Source organism: Electrona antarctica (assembly GCF_951216825.1).
Source record: "Electrona antarctica genome assembly, chromosome: 9".
NCBI lineage: Eukaryota > Metazoa > Chordata > Actinopteri > Myctophiformes > Myctophidae > Electrona > Electrona antarctica.
This window is the reverse complement of record NC_136790.1, coordinates 18462979-18480799: the sequence shown is the minus strand read 5'-3', so window position 1 is coordinate 18480799 and position 17821 is coordinate 18462979. Positions and strand designations below refer to the sequence as shown.

The 17821-nt window shown below is 43.7% G+C and overlaps 1 protein-coding gene across 3 annotated transcripts; it reads left to right on the top strand.

Moving 5' to 3' along the window:
* Positions 1–5594: 5594 nt before the first annotated feature.
* On the top strand, positions 5595–15246 carry LOC306930500 (uncharacterized protein). Of its 3 annotated transcripts, XM_079511501.1 has the most exons (6): positions 5595–5827; positions 6344–6411; positions 9508–9698; positions 12063–12860; positions 12992–13789; positions 13982–15246. In XM_079511501.1, exons 2-6 carry the CDS (start codon positions 6407–6409, stop codon positions 14752–14754), a joined length of 2565 nt encoding a protein of 854 aa, XP_079367627.1. In that variant the 5' UTR covers positions 5595–5827; positions 6344–6406; the 3' UTR covers positions 14755–15246. The 3 variants fall into 3 exon arrangements, with proteins under 3 accessions (XP_079367627.1, XP_079367628.1, XP_079367629.1); XM_079511502.1 differs by lacking the exon at positions 6344–6411; XM_079511503.1 differs by lacking the exons at positions 6344–6411; positions 9508–9698.
* Positions 15247–17821: the final 2575 nt, after the last annotated feature.

Genomic DNA, 17821 nt, shown 5'->3' with positions numbered 1-17821 from the left:
AGCATTTCTAACCACAGTATGGTGCTGTTACTCCATGTAATATTATGTTATAATATAATATATTATATTAGTTCTCTTCCACAGATCACTTATTTGAATAGTTTTTGTGTTAAATTGTCTTTTAGATCATGTCACCAGTAACTGTCTGAAAAATACACATTACATGAATACACGAATATAAGTTATAACAACACTACACAATGATAGTGAGATGAACATATGAAATCTATGACAAAATATTAATCTGTAACACAATTGTATACAATATAGTGGCCGGGGTCCCTGCTTCACTCTCAGTTTAGGGGGCCTTGGCCTGAAAATCATTGAAGACCCACAGACCCACTCCCAGCTGGTTAGGGACAAGTGGGCCAGCGTTCCACTGTGACAAAGCCAAAAGGCCAGCTGTCTGTTACTGCCCTCTCGTGGTGTGTGTATGTTTTGCATTGTATTGCCCTGCAAGGAGAGGGTCCTCAACCTGACTTTACAGTTTAGGCTACACGGCTACACCAATCAATGATCATTTCACGTCTTTATTCCTGAATGCAACTAATAATATAATTGTAATTACCACACTGCGGCTGCGCTATACGTTCCCTCTGCATGATGACGTCAGTCACTGCAGTGTGAAGCCCGCGAATCTTCCCGCCTCTCCTCTTGAAGAAGACAAAGAAAGAGGAAGAGTGGCGACTCCGTGTTTAAGGTTTAATAACTCTAATAAGTTTGACTGAAGGTAGAGACTCAGTGTTTATTGTTTTATAACTCTATACGGTTGAAGGTATAGAGACAGAAGGTAGGTGACAATAAAACATACAACATTAAAACTATCAATGCACGTCAAATAGCTCTCTATATATCCAGCTTAATTGGTTGGCTAACATTAATTATGTGAATGTTATCTAACATGAGTTTATTTGTTAGCTGCTACCTCCAGCTTAGCCTTTAGCTAAACTTATATAGTCACACATTGTTTTATGTTGACACTATTATTTATTGCTGCTATAGTTGAACCAAACTTTGTTTTGTCTCTATAGGTGACAGAGAAGAAGACTGGAACAGCAAACATGGCGACTGGGGGTTCCGTGGAGGAAAAGGTGAGACAGAACTAGTTCCAGTGGTTGAAAATCATGTATTCTGTTAATAATTTTAACATCTGTTTGGTGGTTGACAAATATGAGCAGGTTGATTCTATTATTTAGCCTATAGGTAATAGGCCTATACTCTGTGACCCATGTGTTTTTCTAAAGAAGCTAGTAAAGCTACATTCCATGTATGACATTAACTAGAAAGTGTACTATAATGTAGCTCAGTGGTTCCCAAAGTGGGGTCTGGGGACCCCCAAGGGTACCTGAGGGAGTTCCAGGGGGTCCCAGCTAAATGATAGTTTGGAACCAAATGAACCATTATAGGTCTGTAACTCAGAGAGTGTACAAATGGAACCAAATGGACCCTGCAGAGTTAAAATAACTATATTTTACAATATAAATTGGTGTCTCAGAGATAGAAATGCCATTAACTAGCCGTAGACTATAGTGCATGTCAAACTGGGGGTCCTTGAAATTAAACGGGTTGAGAATCTCTGCTAGAGCCGTAAAAATCGACTCTTATGGGGGTCCCTGGCATATCTTTTTCAAATGGGGGTCCGCGGGCTAATTAGTGTCAATTTGGGGGTCCTTGACATGAAAAAGTTTGGGAACCACTGATGTAGCTGACATGATGTTTATTGTAAGGTGAACAAGACACTTACATTCCACAGCTACCATAACTGATACCCCCCCTCTCTCTCTGTCTCTCCATCATTTCAGGACATCCTGGACTTTGAGGACTTGAGGCCTCATTTTACTAAAACACAGTGGGAGCAGCTGAAGGACATCGAGAAAATAATATACACGAATACGAAGAGCAACCACCTGTTTAAGCTCTCTATAGGTAATGTAATATGTAACATGGTAACATAGTGATGTCATATAAAATGAGATAGACAACATTTGAACGCCATACATTTATTTATTTGTTTTGTTGTAGGACTATAGTAGGCTAGTAATATCAGACATTCATCAAATATAAGCCATTTAGTCTCAAGGCTGTATGTTTAGAATCCATACATGAGGGAGTTAGTCTTAATTAATGTAATATTGTAGGCCTACTGTGATAGTATATCAATGGTAGTGTGTATAATAGTCAATAAAATAAAATAAAATTCAGTTTATTTAAAGATATTAGTTCACTAATAAGTTCACTGACTTGATGTCACAAGAATGGGAGATTGAACTCTATTTTATTGCAGACTAGTGAAGAGCATTTAATTAACTTGTATGATAGAATACACATCAGTTATTATCAGCATCAGATGAAGAAACAAGATGATATTGACCAGTTACATAATGTAGCATATCACATCATCACAATGTTTATAGAAGTAGATTCATATCACATCATCACAATGCTTATAGAAGTAGATTCATATCACATCATCACAATGCTTATAGAAGTAGATTCATATCACATCATCACAATGCTTATAGAAGTAGATTCATATCACATCATCACAATGCTTATAGAAGTAGATTCATATCACATCATCACAATGCTTATAGAAGTAGATTCATATCACATCATCACAATGCTTATAGAAGTAGATTCATGAAGTTGATTACTTTGTCTGTCAAGTGCATCAGTCATGCTGTTCCATCATGTGTCATGACTGCTCCCTACTGGTGAAAACGTGAAATTATTTAACCACCCTATGTTTGCTATAACAAGCAAGAGTCCAATATTGTGAATATGGTCTTATAATAGTAAATGCAGATGTGTTATTTAAACAACAACAGTCATAGAAAGAAGTCATTGAGTGTCTAAACACAATAGTCAGAACCACAGGTATATGGAGCCGAAACCACTAGTGAGTCATCAAGCTATGCCTTCTTTTATTTATTTCATAAAATATGTTGTATTCAAAATTCAAAAGTAAAACCTCCTTTAGCTCACTAAATTTGAAAGAGGTCTTTGTGAATGTGAATGGGCACTGACTTTGTCTGCTCTCTGTGTGTGTGTGTGTGTGTGTGTGTGTGTGTGTGCGTGCGTGCGTGCGTGCGTGCGTGCGTGCGTGCGTGCGTGCGTGCGTGCGTGCGTGCGTGCGTGCGTGTTATATTTCAGGACGTCAGAAAGCAGTAGCTGTGCCACCCAGTGACAGAGAGCTCAGGAATCTACCGAGGATTAATTACACAGAAGAAGAAGAATACTTCTGTAACTATTTACAATTCACAATTAAGGCATTTATCAGACGTGACACAGAGTGACTTACAATAAGGAAGGTAACCACATACACATGCAGAGAGACAGTGTAGTGCCTCAGCTAACTACCTACCATCAGTCTAAACAATACTGTCACAATAATGATCTATACATTGAACACCGTCGGACACCGACTAACGCCAGGGCTCCACCGGACGCGTTGCGTTGCGTCTGCGTCGCGTTGCGTCTGCGTCGCGTCAAAAAACGCACCGGTTCAATTTTAATGCACGCGTCGCGTCTCCGTCAACGCGGGCAGTGGAGCCACCCTTCATTGATTAAAAAGGGATCATTCCCTGACGGTGACGGAGACGCGACGCTGACGCGCCCGGTGGAGCCCGGCCGCTACCTGGGAACGGAAATCAGGAATGCATACCCCACCCTACTATGCAATACCCATCTGTTTGTCTGCGTCCCTTTCATGGAGATCCCTGATGTTATCACTATCAGTATTGGCATATTAGGTCCACTGACCAGCGCTATTAGGTCCACTGACCAGCGCTTATTAGGTCCACTGACCAGCGCTATTAGGTCCACTGACCAGCGCTATTAGGTCCACTGACCAGCGCTTATTAGGTCCACTGACCAGCGCTTATTAGGTCCACTGACCAGCGCTATTAGGTCCACTGACCAGCGCTATTAGGTCCACTGACCAGCGCTATTACGTCCACTGACCAGAGCCAGCTTTTGAACACGTGTGTCGAATTTAATGGTTCTCGAGTTATGTGGATTACAGACGTACGTACTTACACACGTATACTTACATACGTGATGTCGGTGTAGTTGGTGTGTACATAATGTACATAGTTATCTCTTCTCTATTTGCTTTTACATCAGACTTTCTTCCTCCCTCCCTTTATCTTTCTCTCATTCTGTATTTCCTCTGTATTTATGTCTCATATTATCGGTCCATCTCAGTTATTGTTCTGTACGTTAATACCAGTACTTTGAATAATGTTTTAATATCACATTCTTTACAACACGGTTCACCTCTGTCTGTCTGTCTGTCTGTCTGTCTGTCTGTCTGTCTGTCTGTCTGTCTGTCTGTCTGTCTGTCTGTCTGTCTGTCTGTCTGTCTGTCTGTCTGCCTGCCTGCCTGCCTGCCTGCCTGTCTGTCTGTCTGTCTGTCTGTCTGTCTGTCCAGTCTGTGATCGGTGTAAGGAGTTATTTTTAGTGTACTGTGAGGAACATGGACCTCCTGTGTTCTGGTATGGTCAAGTTATACCTGCAGGAACACCTAACAGAGCCAAGCTGACCCTGCCTGATGGACTTCAGGTACAGCTACAGTACATACACACCTGTACATGTTATATACAGCTACAATACATCCATACCTGTACATGTTATATACAGCTACAGTACATACAGTACATACCTGTACATGTTATATACAGCTACAGTACTATACATACCTGTACATGTTATATACAGCTACAGTACTATACATACCTGTACATGTTATATACAGCTACAGTACTATACATACCTGTACATGTTATATACAGCTACAGTACATACATACCTGTACATGTTATATACAGCTACAGTACATACACACCTGTACATGTTATATACAGCTACAGTACTATACATACCTGTACATGTTATATACAGCTACAGTACTATACATACCTGTACATGTTATATACAGCTACAGTACATACACACCTGTACATGTTATATACAGCTACAGTACATACACACCTGTACATGTTATATCCACTTATTTACTTCCACATATAACTTTATATGACATCACATCAAATGATCTCGTATCTGACTGTCCCATTGTGTTTGTGTGTGTGTGTGTATGTGTGTATGTGTGTGTGTGTGTGTGTGTGTGTGTGTGTGTGTGTGTGTGTGTGCGCGTGTGCGTGCGCGTTGTGGCAACCCAGGGGAGAATAGGCAAGATTCACAATAAAATAAGAGGCTCAGAGTCAGAATCAACATAAATTGTCTTTTATTAACGTGTTAGGGAAAGGGGAAAACGGGGCAAAACAGAGAGCTAGTGACTATATGGTATTCAGGGGGTGGAGAGTGCTGTAGGCTCTCCCTTGTGGAGTTCAGTCGGCTTGTGGAATATCCATTATACCAGCCTCCTCATGAACAGAGTGATTCCTGCTTCCTCACTCCTCCATTAGTCCAAACTGACTCCCAGGCAGCTTGGGCGTCGGCTATTTAAAAGCTTCTGTTGATTGCCTTACTGGCGGCAGGTGCGTCCATGTCCAGGCTCCCATTGGCTGCAATACCCTGTACAGGGTAATATACTCCCTCTATTACCTCCCCCAGCCTCCTTATGTGGGGAATAGGCCTGGCTGTTTCCCCTGGTTTGCCACAGCGTGTGCATGTCTGTGTCTGTGTGTGCGTGTGCGTGTGTGTGTGTGTGTGTTTTCAGGTTAAACGGTCACGCATTCCAAAAGCAGGTCAAGGGGTGTTTTACTGTGGAGATGTTCCGCTTCCTTTCGGGACTCACTTTGGTCCATATGAAGGAGTGAGGACAGACAAAGAGGAAGCTGAGAAGAGTGGATACTCCTGGGTGGTGAGTGTGTGCATGTGCATGTGCGTGGGTGCAATGTTTAACATTCAGGTACATGTATGAAAAAAACTCAATGGGATATCATAAATGGACTAAATGCTAAATCGACTGCATTTATACAGCATTTTTCTCCAAAGCGCTTTACAATGTACTTCACATTCACCCATTCACACACACATTCACACACCGATGGCAGAGGAACCATGCAAGGCACCATGCTGCTCATCAGGAGCAGTTAGAGGTTCAGTTTGTTGCTCAAGAACACTTGGATACCAACTCTGCTGCCGCTCTACCTCCTGAGCCACTGCCGCCGTTATATGAACTAATCTAGTCGCATCTATAATGAAGGACTCTCTGCTTAGTGTATGTTGTTTATTGTAGATCAATTATAGTTTCATGCCACAGGCTACAGATAATATCCTCATGTCACTATAGAGGTTCATCATTTAGTGACATATCATAGATATCAGTATATACTTAAACATACTGTAGATAAATACTGTATTTATTTTTCTTTAGGTTCGCAAGAAGAAAAACCGCTACGTCTACATTGATGCTAAAGACGAGACTAAGTCCAACTGGATGAGGTTTTGATTGATTGATTGAAGAATTTATTAACAGTTTGCAGAATTACAGTACATTTCAAGCACAAACTCAATACAAAAGCTGTTAACTGTGAGTGGACGACCCAATTAAGCATTACACTTGTTTCCAATAGGGTCCACCATGTTCAAATCATCAAAACATTTAGAGACGTACAAATAGACACTTCTATAGACAGAACAGGAATTCATCATAAAGGAGGTAAAAAAGGGAAAAGAAACATATACAGTGAGGGGGGAAAAAATGGGTGGGCGGTGGGGGGGATTCACGTTCAGCTCCGTTAATTTGTTTGTTTTCCTTGGAGGAGCTGCGTTGGGTCCCCAAGTCGGCTCCGTGGCCGTACCTTGAGTTGGCTGTGTGGCCGTGACCGTCTCTTGTGTTGTCCTTGCGTTGGGTCCCCAAGTTGGCTCAGTGGCCATACCTTGAGTTGGCTGTGTGGCCGCGACCGTCTCTTGTGTTGTCCTTGCGTTCGTGTTTGAGGGATTCCGATTTTACAGGGGCCAGTTTCGAATTGCAGCCGTCCGTAGGTGCCCTTTGAGAGCGGTTTTGAAAGAGTCAAGGGATTCGCATGTCTTAATGACAGTTGGTAGGGCGTTCCACATTTTGGTGGCATAGGAGCGAAAATAATTTAGTCCCTTGTTTGTGCCGAATCTGGGTTGTACATGGTTCGTTGCACTCCCTCTGGTGTTGTGGGTGTGGACTTCGTTAACATTAAGGAAGTATCTAGACAGGTACATGGGTATCTTGGTGGTGTATCGAATCTTGTGGACCAGACCCATTGCAAGATGCTGTACTCTGTCGTCGACCCTAAGCCATTCCAGCCTGTCGAAGTGGGCAGGGGTGAGGTGGGTTCGGGGGGCTAGGTCAAGTAGGAGCCTGACCAGTTTGTTTTGGGAAGTCTGGAGCCTGGTTTTAAGGGCCTTTGAGGTGCTGTGGTACCAGGAGGTGCATGCATAGTCAAAGAAACCCTGTACAAGGGCTCCTGTTAAGGTCTTCAAGGTGTTTTTGTTGACCAGTGAGGAGATCCTGTAAAGGAATCTTGTTCTATGGTTGACCTTTTTGATTACGTTGGTGGCCATTTTATCACCGGAAAGATTCGCCTCCAGGATGGAACCTAGGTAGGTAATTTCATCTTTACGTGTGATAACATTGTCACCCACTCTAACCAAGAAGCCATTTGCCTTGCTGAGATTACTAATAGTGCCAAAGAGAATGGATTCAGTTTTTCCCAGGTGTAAAGATAGTTTGTTATCAGCGAGCCAGGTGCAGATTCTACCGAGTTCAGAGCTGAGGGCATTTTCAACCTGCAGTTTGTCCCTGTCCGAGACCAGCAGTGCTGAGTCATCTGCGAACAGGAACAAGTTGCAGTCACAAGCTGAAGTCATGTCGTTTACATATATTAGGAACAGTAGAGGCCCTAGTATGCTTCCTTGTGGAACGCCACAGCTCACTGGGAGGGGGGGGGACAGTGTTCCGTTCACTTCCACCATCTGTTCTCTCCCCTCCAGGTAGGATTGCATCCAGCTCACTGATGTGCTATCGAAACCAATTGCTTTTAGCTTGTTAACCAGTATGGAGTGGTTCACGGTGTCAAAAGCCTTTTGGAGGTCCAGCATGACCATGCCGCAGTATTTGCCAGCGTCCACCTCTTGTTTGATGTGGTCGCTCAAATAGAGAAGGCATGTGTCAGTGGAGTGGGATGTTCTAAAGCCAGATTGGAACTCGTACAATAATTTATTAGTGGCAAGATACTTTTCAACCTGTTCATAGACTATTTTTTCCATCACTTTCGAGATGGAACTAAGAATAGAAATAGGGCGGTAGTTGCCGGGGTCTAATTTACTCCCTTTCTTGTGCAAGGGGGTTACTTTGGCCAGTTTGAAATCTTGGGGGACCTGTCCCTGTTTGATGGAGAGGTTTACTATGTGGGTGATGATTGGAGCTATAGAGATGGCTGAGTCTCTGAGAAATTTGGAGGGAATGTTGTCAAGGCCTGTGGCCTTGTGGGGTTGGAGGGCACTCAGTTTCTTAATTACCTCATCAGTTGTTACCATAACTAGTTTAAAATCGTCTTTACAAACACCTAGGTTTCTGTAGAAGGTTGTAATGTGCTCTACACCAAAGAGCCCAGAGTGGGAGGGCAGTTTGTTAACCAGAGTTGTTGCTATGTTTGTAAAGAAGATATTCAAGTAGTTGGCCACATCAAGGTTGTCAGTGATGAGAGTGTTGTCCGATTTGATGTTTATGTTTGAAAACCTGGTTTTTAGTTTCTGACCATAGCCTAGTTGATTGTTTAGTAGCTTCCAGAGCTCATGAGGATTGTTTTTGTTTTCCTGTGCTTTATCATTGATGAAGTTACTTTTAGCTGATTTGGTCATGGCAGTTACACTGTTTCTTAGCTTGATTCGTTGGGTATTTAGGTTGTTCAAACGGTGAGACATCATTCTATGGTTATAAACTCAAATAAAACACTTTCTCCTTCACAGGAAGGAATTCACCTTGTACTGTACAGTATATACATCTACACAATATATACTGTACATGTTGTTTTATATATAGATGATAATAATAATAGCTCAGATCTATATAGCGCTTTTCTAAGTACCCAAAGCGCTTTACATAAAACAGTAGGAACAACTTTAATTCAAGAAACAAAAATAAAAACAAGAAGGCAAGTAAAATGTCAGTGCTAATGTATATAATGATGTATATACATCTACACAATATATACTGTACCTGTAGTTTTAAGTTCCTATACATACAAATATACGTACAGTATATTTTCAGTATTACAGCTTACTTTGGCCCCAGTTTGATCTAGGAGTGTAATTTGTTTTTGTGAAAGAAGGTGGTTGGAGTGGATATATGTGGACAGCGACAACGTCAATGCCAGTACATTTAATAAGCTGTTAGATGTGTCCAGGGAAATGCAGCTTTTTATCACCTAAATGTTCAGTTTTGGAAGAAAACAGTAACACCCAAGATGATTATTTATACATTTAAATCTCAGCATCATAAATGTCACATCCATGATTTCTCAGAGAATCTTATGTGTGTGTGTGTGTGTGTGTGTGTGTCAGGTATGTGAACTGTGCTCGTAACGAGGGAGAACAGAACCTGATAGCGTTCCAGTATCGTCAAGGGTTTGCGTACCGTTGTTGTCGTCCTGTGATGAAAGGAGAAGAACTGCTGGTCTGGTACGGAGATGAATATGGAAAGGAGCTGGGAATCATATTTGATAAGATGTGGGACAACAAGAGCACTGAGAAAGGTAACTACCTACATCAGAGCTCTTCAACGTTTATCAGGCCAAGGACCCCTTAGCTGATCCAGAGAGAGATGAAGCAGGGACCTCCACTACATATTGGAGTCAACGTTTATCAGGCCAAGGACCCCTTAGCTGATCGAGAGAGAGATGAAGCAGGGACCCCCCACTACATATTGGATTCAGACATTTAACCACTTAAACCCTCAATACTTAAACGTAAACTAGCCGTATTTCCCTGTACAAGAAATCTCTTTGTCAAATATTGGCGATCTACAAGTTCACTCTTAACACAGCGAACGCGAACAACGTATCCGTACGTTATTAATTAATCAAACGTCCGGTGCTAACCACGTATCCATACGTGTTATTCACTTTTTTATAGAATACTTTCATTCATCTTTTTACCCACCCGGACAATGAAGAACCATCACCCTGTCATTGCTGCTTAGTCCCGCTCACGTGATCAGAAAAAAAAGAGCCTCCCCCCTCCTGAAAACAGGACGGCGGGCCGCTTTACGTGTAGAAGCCTGCAGGGTATCTAAAATGGACGCGCCCATGATCTAGTCAGTGTGTGAATAGAAGTATCACATTTCACCCAACACCGTAACACTCCCCTCCCCTCCTGTTTCTCCCAAGGAGGAGGACCTTGGGGTCTGCCTCTCGGAAAAAACATGATGAACGAACGCAGCCTAAACAACACCAATCTGCACCGTCCGTATGGATGCATTGCCAACTGCCATAAAACCCCACGAAGAATAAGAATAATCTGCACCGGATCGGCATTGCATAACGTCTGCAACACACATGGACAGATGCATGTTTCCTTCTTCATACTACGAACAACCAAAAGAAACACAGTATCGAGGCACCGCCATGACAACAGACAGTGGCCGGTTACAGGTCTTCTGTTGGGGAATCACGGATCCATCATAATCGGCGATCGCTCGGATGTGTGATTGTAATGCTTTTGTATTCAGCGACTGACTTTTTTCTTCCTCGCCCCAACATCACCGCCGGTTATAACATGCCCAGGCATGTACAGATGGCATCGTGTGCGATCGATCGTAACACTTTTGTATTCATTATAATTGCAGTGATAAGATCGCAATGAACGCGTCCGGGACGTAATCGACCCAGTTGTAACTTAGCCTATAACGAACGAAACTTTTCCCCATCCTAAACGGGTTATATACACCGTGGTGACTGGTGGTGTCTGGTGTGCTGTGGAAGCCTGGAAGGACTGACTTTTTTTTCTCTGTCTCGCCGTACAACACCACCACCGGGCGGTTATCTACATGCCCAGGCATGCACAGATGGATAAGTACTAGGCCTAATGACAACGCTGGATAGTGGGACTTTGATCAAGACTTTGATGTCCCCTGTTAGTGTGATCGACGGAATGAAAGCAATCTGTGCGATAGATTCAGCGATCCTCCTCCTCCTCCTCCTTCAGCGATCCTCCTCCTCCAGGCAGATATAAAAATTAACACAATAAATATCCTATACATAGCGACATATAAATACTATATACCGTATGAAACAGAAGACTCTCTGCTTTCATAAGGAAAAAAATTCTACTGTAATAATAAAAATCACACCCCTGTGAAGTGAGCGGTGCAACTCTGTGGGACAGAGTTGCACCACTCACAAAATGTATTTTTTAAATTGAAGTGGACAAGTTCAGCTTTCTTTTGATGTATGCGTGTGATTCTCGCTATAAGAGAACATTTTGCTGTGGGCCCCCGAACAAGGCCTTCGTGCAATGTTAAACGGTAGCAACATCAAAATAGGCCTGGGGAGATTCTGTAGCAATCAAAGTGTTAAGCTCTGCTTGTAGATCTGCTATTTTTGGCTAATGTTCCCCCCCAGGATAGGGATGGGATGGTTCAAGTGGTTAAAAAGGCCCCATCACACAAAGATTTGGCGACCCCCCCCCCCCCCCCCCTGCAGTACCTCTGAGGACCCCCTAGGTCCTCAGAGGTACTGTCTTCAACAGGCGGTCCCGGACCGCCTGTTGAAGACCCCGCTCTAAATGTCTGTTAAATGTTACGTAACTTGTCTATCTGTCTGTCCGTCCGTCCGTCCGACTGACTGATGTATCTATAACTGATGGGTCAGACTAGTCTAGCTAACAGCTGACTAATCGACTAGAGAATTTGTTTTAATTTTTCTTTCCATTTGTACCATTTTTGACCACCCTTCCCCCTTACATTATGCAAGTAAGTGTTGAATGTATCTGTGATCTCTCTGTATGTTTTTGGATGTGATGACTTATTCTTAACTTATGACGACTTATAGTGATGAATCATTCTACTAACAACCCCCCCCACCTCTCTCTCTCTCTCTCTCTCTCTCTCTCTCTCTCAGGACCGCATCCCCAGTCTTCCCACCAGACTCAGATCTTCTGCTGCTCAGAGTGTCCGTACGCCGTCACCTCTCAGCTCTTCCTCCACAAGCACATGAAGAGGAGCCACAACAACGTCTACTTCCAGATGCTGAGGAGCGGACAGATCCCCCCAGCAGCAGCAGCCAGTCAGCCAATCACCAGCAGCTCTGTGAGTGACCAGAGGAGTGGACAGATCCCCTCAGCAGCAGCAGCCAGTCAGCAGAGTACCAGCAGCTCTGTGAGTGACCAGAGGAGTGGACAGATCCCCCCAGCAGCAACAGCAGCAGCCAGTCAGCCAATCACCAGCAGCTCTGTGAGTGACCAGAGGAGTGGACAGATCCCCCCAGCAGCAGCAGCAGCCAGTCAGCAGAGTACCAGCAGCTCTGTGAGCCACCAGAAACAAAGAGACACTGGACACAAACCTTTCTCCTGTAAGCTGTGTGACAAGAGTTTCAAAAAGTCAGATCACCTGAAGACACACGAGCGTGTTCACACTGGAGAGAAACCTTTCCACTGCAGTCAGTGTGACAATAGTTTCAGTCAGTATGGTCACCTGAAGACACACGAGCGCATTCATACTGGAGAGAAACCTTTCCACTGTGAGCAGTGTGGTCAGAGTTTCACTCATGCAGTTAGTCTGAAGATACACCTGTACATCCACACTGGAGAGAAACCATTCCACTGTAAGCAGTGTGGTCAGAGTTTCACTCAGTCAGGTAATCTGAAGAGGCACCTGCGTCGCCACACTTTTGACCACCCTTCCCCCTTACATTATGCAAGTAAGTGTTGAATGTATCTGTGATCTCTCTGTATGTTTTTGGATGTGATGACTTATTCTTAACTTATGACGACTTATAGTGATGAATCATTGTACTAACAACCCCCCCCCCCACCTCTCTCTCTCTCTCAGGACCGCATCCCCAGTCTTCCCACCAGACTCAGATCTTCTGCTGCTCAGAGTGTCCGTACGCCGTCACCTCTCAGCTCTTCCTCCACAAGCACATGAAGAGGAGCCACAACAACGTCTACTTCCAGATGCTGAGGAGCGGACAGATCCCCCCAGCAGCAGCAGCCAGTCAGCCAATCACCAGCAGCTCTGTGAGTGACCAGAGGAGTGGACAGATCCCCTCAGCAGCAGCAGCCAGTCAGCAGAGTACCAGCAGCTCTGTGAGTGACCAGAGGAGTGGACAGATCCCCCCAGCAGCAACAGCAGCAGCCAGTCAGCCAATCACCAGCAGCTCTGTGAGTGACCAGAGGAGTGGACAGATCCCCCCAGCAGCAGCAGCAGCCAGTCAGCAGAGTACCAGCAGCTCTGTGAGCCACCAGAAACAAAGAGACACTGGACACAAACCTTTCTCCTGTAAGCTGTGTGACAAGAGTTTCAAAAAGTCAGATCACCTGAAGACACACGAGCGTGTTCACACTGGAGAGAAACCTTTCCACTGCAGTCAGTGTGACAATAGTTTCAGTCAGTATGGTCACCTGAAGACACACGAGCGCATTCATACTGGAGAGAAACCTTTCCACTGTGAGCAGTGTGGTCAGAGTTTCACTCAAGCAGTTAATCTGAAGATACACCTGTACATCCACACTGGAGAGAAACCATTCCACTGTAAGCAGTGTGGTCAGAGTTTCACTCAGTCAAGTAATCTGAAGAGGCACCTGCGTCGCCACACTTTTGACCACCCTTCCCCCTTACATTATGCAAGTAAGTGTTGAATGTATCTGTGATCTCTCTGTATGTTTTTGGATGTGATGACTTATTCTTAACTTATGACGACTTATAGTGATGAATCATTCTACTAACAACCCCCCCCCCACCTCTCTCTCTCTCTCTCTCTCTCTCTCTCTCTCTCTCTCTCTCTCTCTCTCTCTCTCTCTCTCTCTCTCTCTCTCTCAGGACCGCATCCCCAGTCTTCCCACCAGACTCAGATCTTCTGCTGCTCAGAGTGTCCGTACGCAGTCACCTCTCAGCTCTTCCTCCACAAGCACATGAAGAGGAGCCACAACAACGTCTACTTCCAGATGCTGAGGAGCGGACAGATCCCCCCAGCAGCAGCAGCCAGTCAGCCAATCACCAGCAGCTCTGTGAGTGACCAGAGGAGTGGACAGATCCCCTCAGCAGCAGCAGCCAGTCAGCAGAGTACCAGCAGCTCTGTGAGTGACCAGAGGAGTGGACAGATCCCCCCAGCAACAACAGCAGCAGCCAGTCAGCCAATCACCAGCAGCTCTGTGAGTGACCAGAGGAGTGGACAGATCCCCCCCCCAGCAGCAGCAGCAGCCAGTCAGCAGAGTACCAGCAGCTCTGTGAGCCACCAGAAACAAAGAGACACTGGACACAAACCTTTCTCCTGTAAGCTGTGTGACAAGAGTTTCAAAAGGTCAGATCACCTGAAGACACACGAGCGTGTTCACACTGGAGAGAAACCTTTCCACTGCAGTCAGTGTGACAATAGTTTCAGTCAGTATGGTCACCTGAAGACACACGAGCGCATTCATACTGGAGAGAAACCTTTCCACTGTGAGCAGTGTGGTCAGAGTTTCACTCATGCAGTTAGTCTGAAGATACACCTGTACATCCACACTGGAGAGAAACCATTCCACTGTAAGCAGTGTGGTCAGAGTTTCACTCAGTCAGGTCATCTGAAGAGGCACCTGCGTCGCCACACTTAATGATGTCGTCATTTTTATTGATCTTTTTTGTTTTAATATTTCGTTAAATAATAGAGTAGTATAGTAATAGTATGACTTATTTTTCTCACCTTAACATAGTTTGATGTATTGTCATGACAGCATCTTTATGACATCTGTTACCTGGATGATTTAATGTGGACAGTGTTTGCTCTTACATAGTTCTGTTGTATTATTTGTGTATGCATCAGTTATTGAATATGTTATCTATATGTATAAGTTTATACTAAGTTAGTTTTGATTTAATATGTTCCTGTACCTATATCAACTGTTACTTATGTGACTGAATTGGATAATATGTTTATGATCTGTTGTTGATTTAATCTCTCCACTGTTTAGAAATTCCATTGAGATACAGATGAAATCCTTGTTGCACTAAATGTGAACCCTGTATGTCATTTACCCTTTTAATTGTATTTGTCTTGTTACAGACTCAGAGATGACAAAATAAAATGTAGTCTCAAGTTGATACTCTCTGGAGTACATCTTCCTGTTGGTTAAAAAGTAAGAAAAAAAATTGGTTAGAGACCACTTGTTCTGTTCTGTTGTTAATAGAAATACAAGGTGATATGTCCGGAAGACATTATGCAATTGTATGTGTTTGTTGTTGGTGCTGCTGCATATATTGTAGCTTATACTTTTTCAACGCATCACTGTGTTTATTGTATAGGCGAGTATTTGTTATACATACAGGTGTTGGGAAAAGGCATGCCCCCCTTCTGATTTGTGCCTGGAGCCGGCACTGTGAATAGTATTATAGTGGTTCTCAAACTATTACATTTCATGTATACCGGTACCCGTTCGTTACTCTGAGGCCCCTCTTCCACCGGTTGGAGGTTTTACCAGGGTATATGGAGGTTTAACCAGGGTATATGGAGGGGGTCAAAAGAGGGAGAAACACTATTATTGACCTGGAGAGACTGAGAGATAAGCATCGCTGCACCAAGAGAGGGCTGTAGTTATGGGCCTGCTAAACATTTACAGAGGAAACCACTTGGAAACCATGGCTTTGCACTGGGAAGGAGATGTTTTAGCTGCATGTGAATCACATACTGTAGTAATTGACACACTCCCCAGACCAATAGTGGCGATTGGATCACACAGGATCCAGCCTTCTCATCTCTGCTATTTTAACTGCTGTCTTCTCACATTGAGGTCAAGACAGTATACAAATGTATACTGTTGGTGTTGTTTTTTTTTTTTTTTATTATATTAGTTTTTATTAGGTTTTTATAGACGTGTTGTTTTCTTACCCTATCAGAACAAAACAAACAAAACTATAAAGTCTAATTGCATAATGGTGTTATTGTTTCTTGCTGACTTGGTGGCCATAGTAGAACAGGCGTAATCGTCATGGCTTGTGGTGGACATTTTTGTCAAAATTACATTTTTGCCACGGACATACAAAATGAGCATTACCAGAAACACATGAAGAGATATCCCCGAATGACCATAACTAGGTCGGTAACTCTGAGAGTGTTACCTGTTTACCTATCCACTTCGTGCCTTGTGGCACATAAGGCCTTCACAGAGCGCTTCCACCCTTCACGGTCAGCTGCTGCCATCCTCACTTCAGGCCATGACCTCCATCCTGCCTCTTGTCTTTCTTTCTCAACAGTGCGCCTCCAGGTGGTCTTTGGTCTTCCTCTCCTTCGTTTCCCTTCTGGTGCCCATGTCAATGCTATGTTGCAGTCATTGTTGTGGTCCTGTCGTAGTATGTGTCCAATCATCTTCCATCTACGCAGCTTCACTTCCTCACTCAGCGGCTTCATCTCAGCTCTCTCTAGCAGCTCTTTAGTGCTGATGTGATCTTGCCAGTGTATACGGAGTATTCTCCGTAGGCATCTGTTGTGAAACACGTCAACTGCCTTGTTGTCTCCTTTGTTCATTTTCCATGTTTCACATCCGTATAGTAGTACTGGCATCACTAGTGTCCTGTACAGTTTTAGCTTGGTTCTTCTCATGATGTTGTTTGAGCTCCAGGTGTTTCTCAGTCTGATGAATGCACCTCTTGCTTTTGACACTCTAATCCTCAGGTCCTTCATGCCACCTCCCTCCTTGCAAACTGTGGCTCCCAAGTAAGTGAACTGCTCTACCTCTTCAAGATCTTGTCCATTAATCTGAATTCTTTCCTGGTTCCTTGGATTAATCCTCATTGTTTTTGTCTTTTGTATGTTGATCCTGAGAGTCCTACTCGCCTGGCTTCTTCGTCCATTTGTGTTGTTTTATTTTGAATATGCTGTTTTGTGGAGGAGAGCAACGCTATGTCGTCTGCGAAGTCTAGGTCGTCAAGTTTTGATGTCAGCTTCCATCGAATTCAACTCTGAGAGTGTACAAATGGTTAATGGAACCAAATTTTGATTCCATTTGTACACATTTGTTGAGTGAATGGCAAATTGAGTGGCACAGTGAATGGAAAAGTGAGTTTAACATTGTTGTTGTAACGTTGTTTAATGCAATAAATTAGGACTTTTCTGTTTGGATTTTAGGTGTAGGTGTTCCCGTATAACTTCCAGGTGTGATGATGATGATGAGCACTACATCCATAACTGCTCCCCCCCTCCGTGCTCTGTGGGCAGCACTCAGCTGGGTCGCCCTAGCAAGGAAAGCCATGATGCAGAGACATAACTGGCATATATCCTGCACAACACCACCACAACAGTCCTCTAAATAGACTCTGAACGGACACAAGCTGCAGTCCAAAACCATCAAGGTGTCGTATGCGCGGCCCCGGTCGGACGCAATCAAGGACACCAAAATCTATACGTGTGTGGTCTGCCTAAGAAAATTAAAAATGTACCCGTTCTACATACTGTGAAATAGTAAAACAATCAATCAATCAATCAATCAATAAATCACACATTGACACAGTGATTTCAACAGAAAGTTGAAGGTTTGTCAACTTTATATTTGAGGGGCGTTAGCCCTCCTGTACAGCTTTTGTCCTCACACTTCTCAAGATTTGCCATTGACAATGAAAGGGGAAATCAGGTCAAATGTCCGCTAAGTCTTGTCCCCACACGTCTCAAGATTTGCCATTGATTCCACC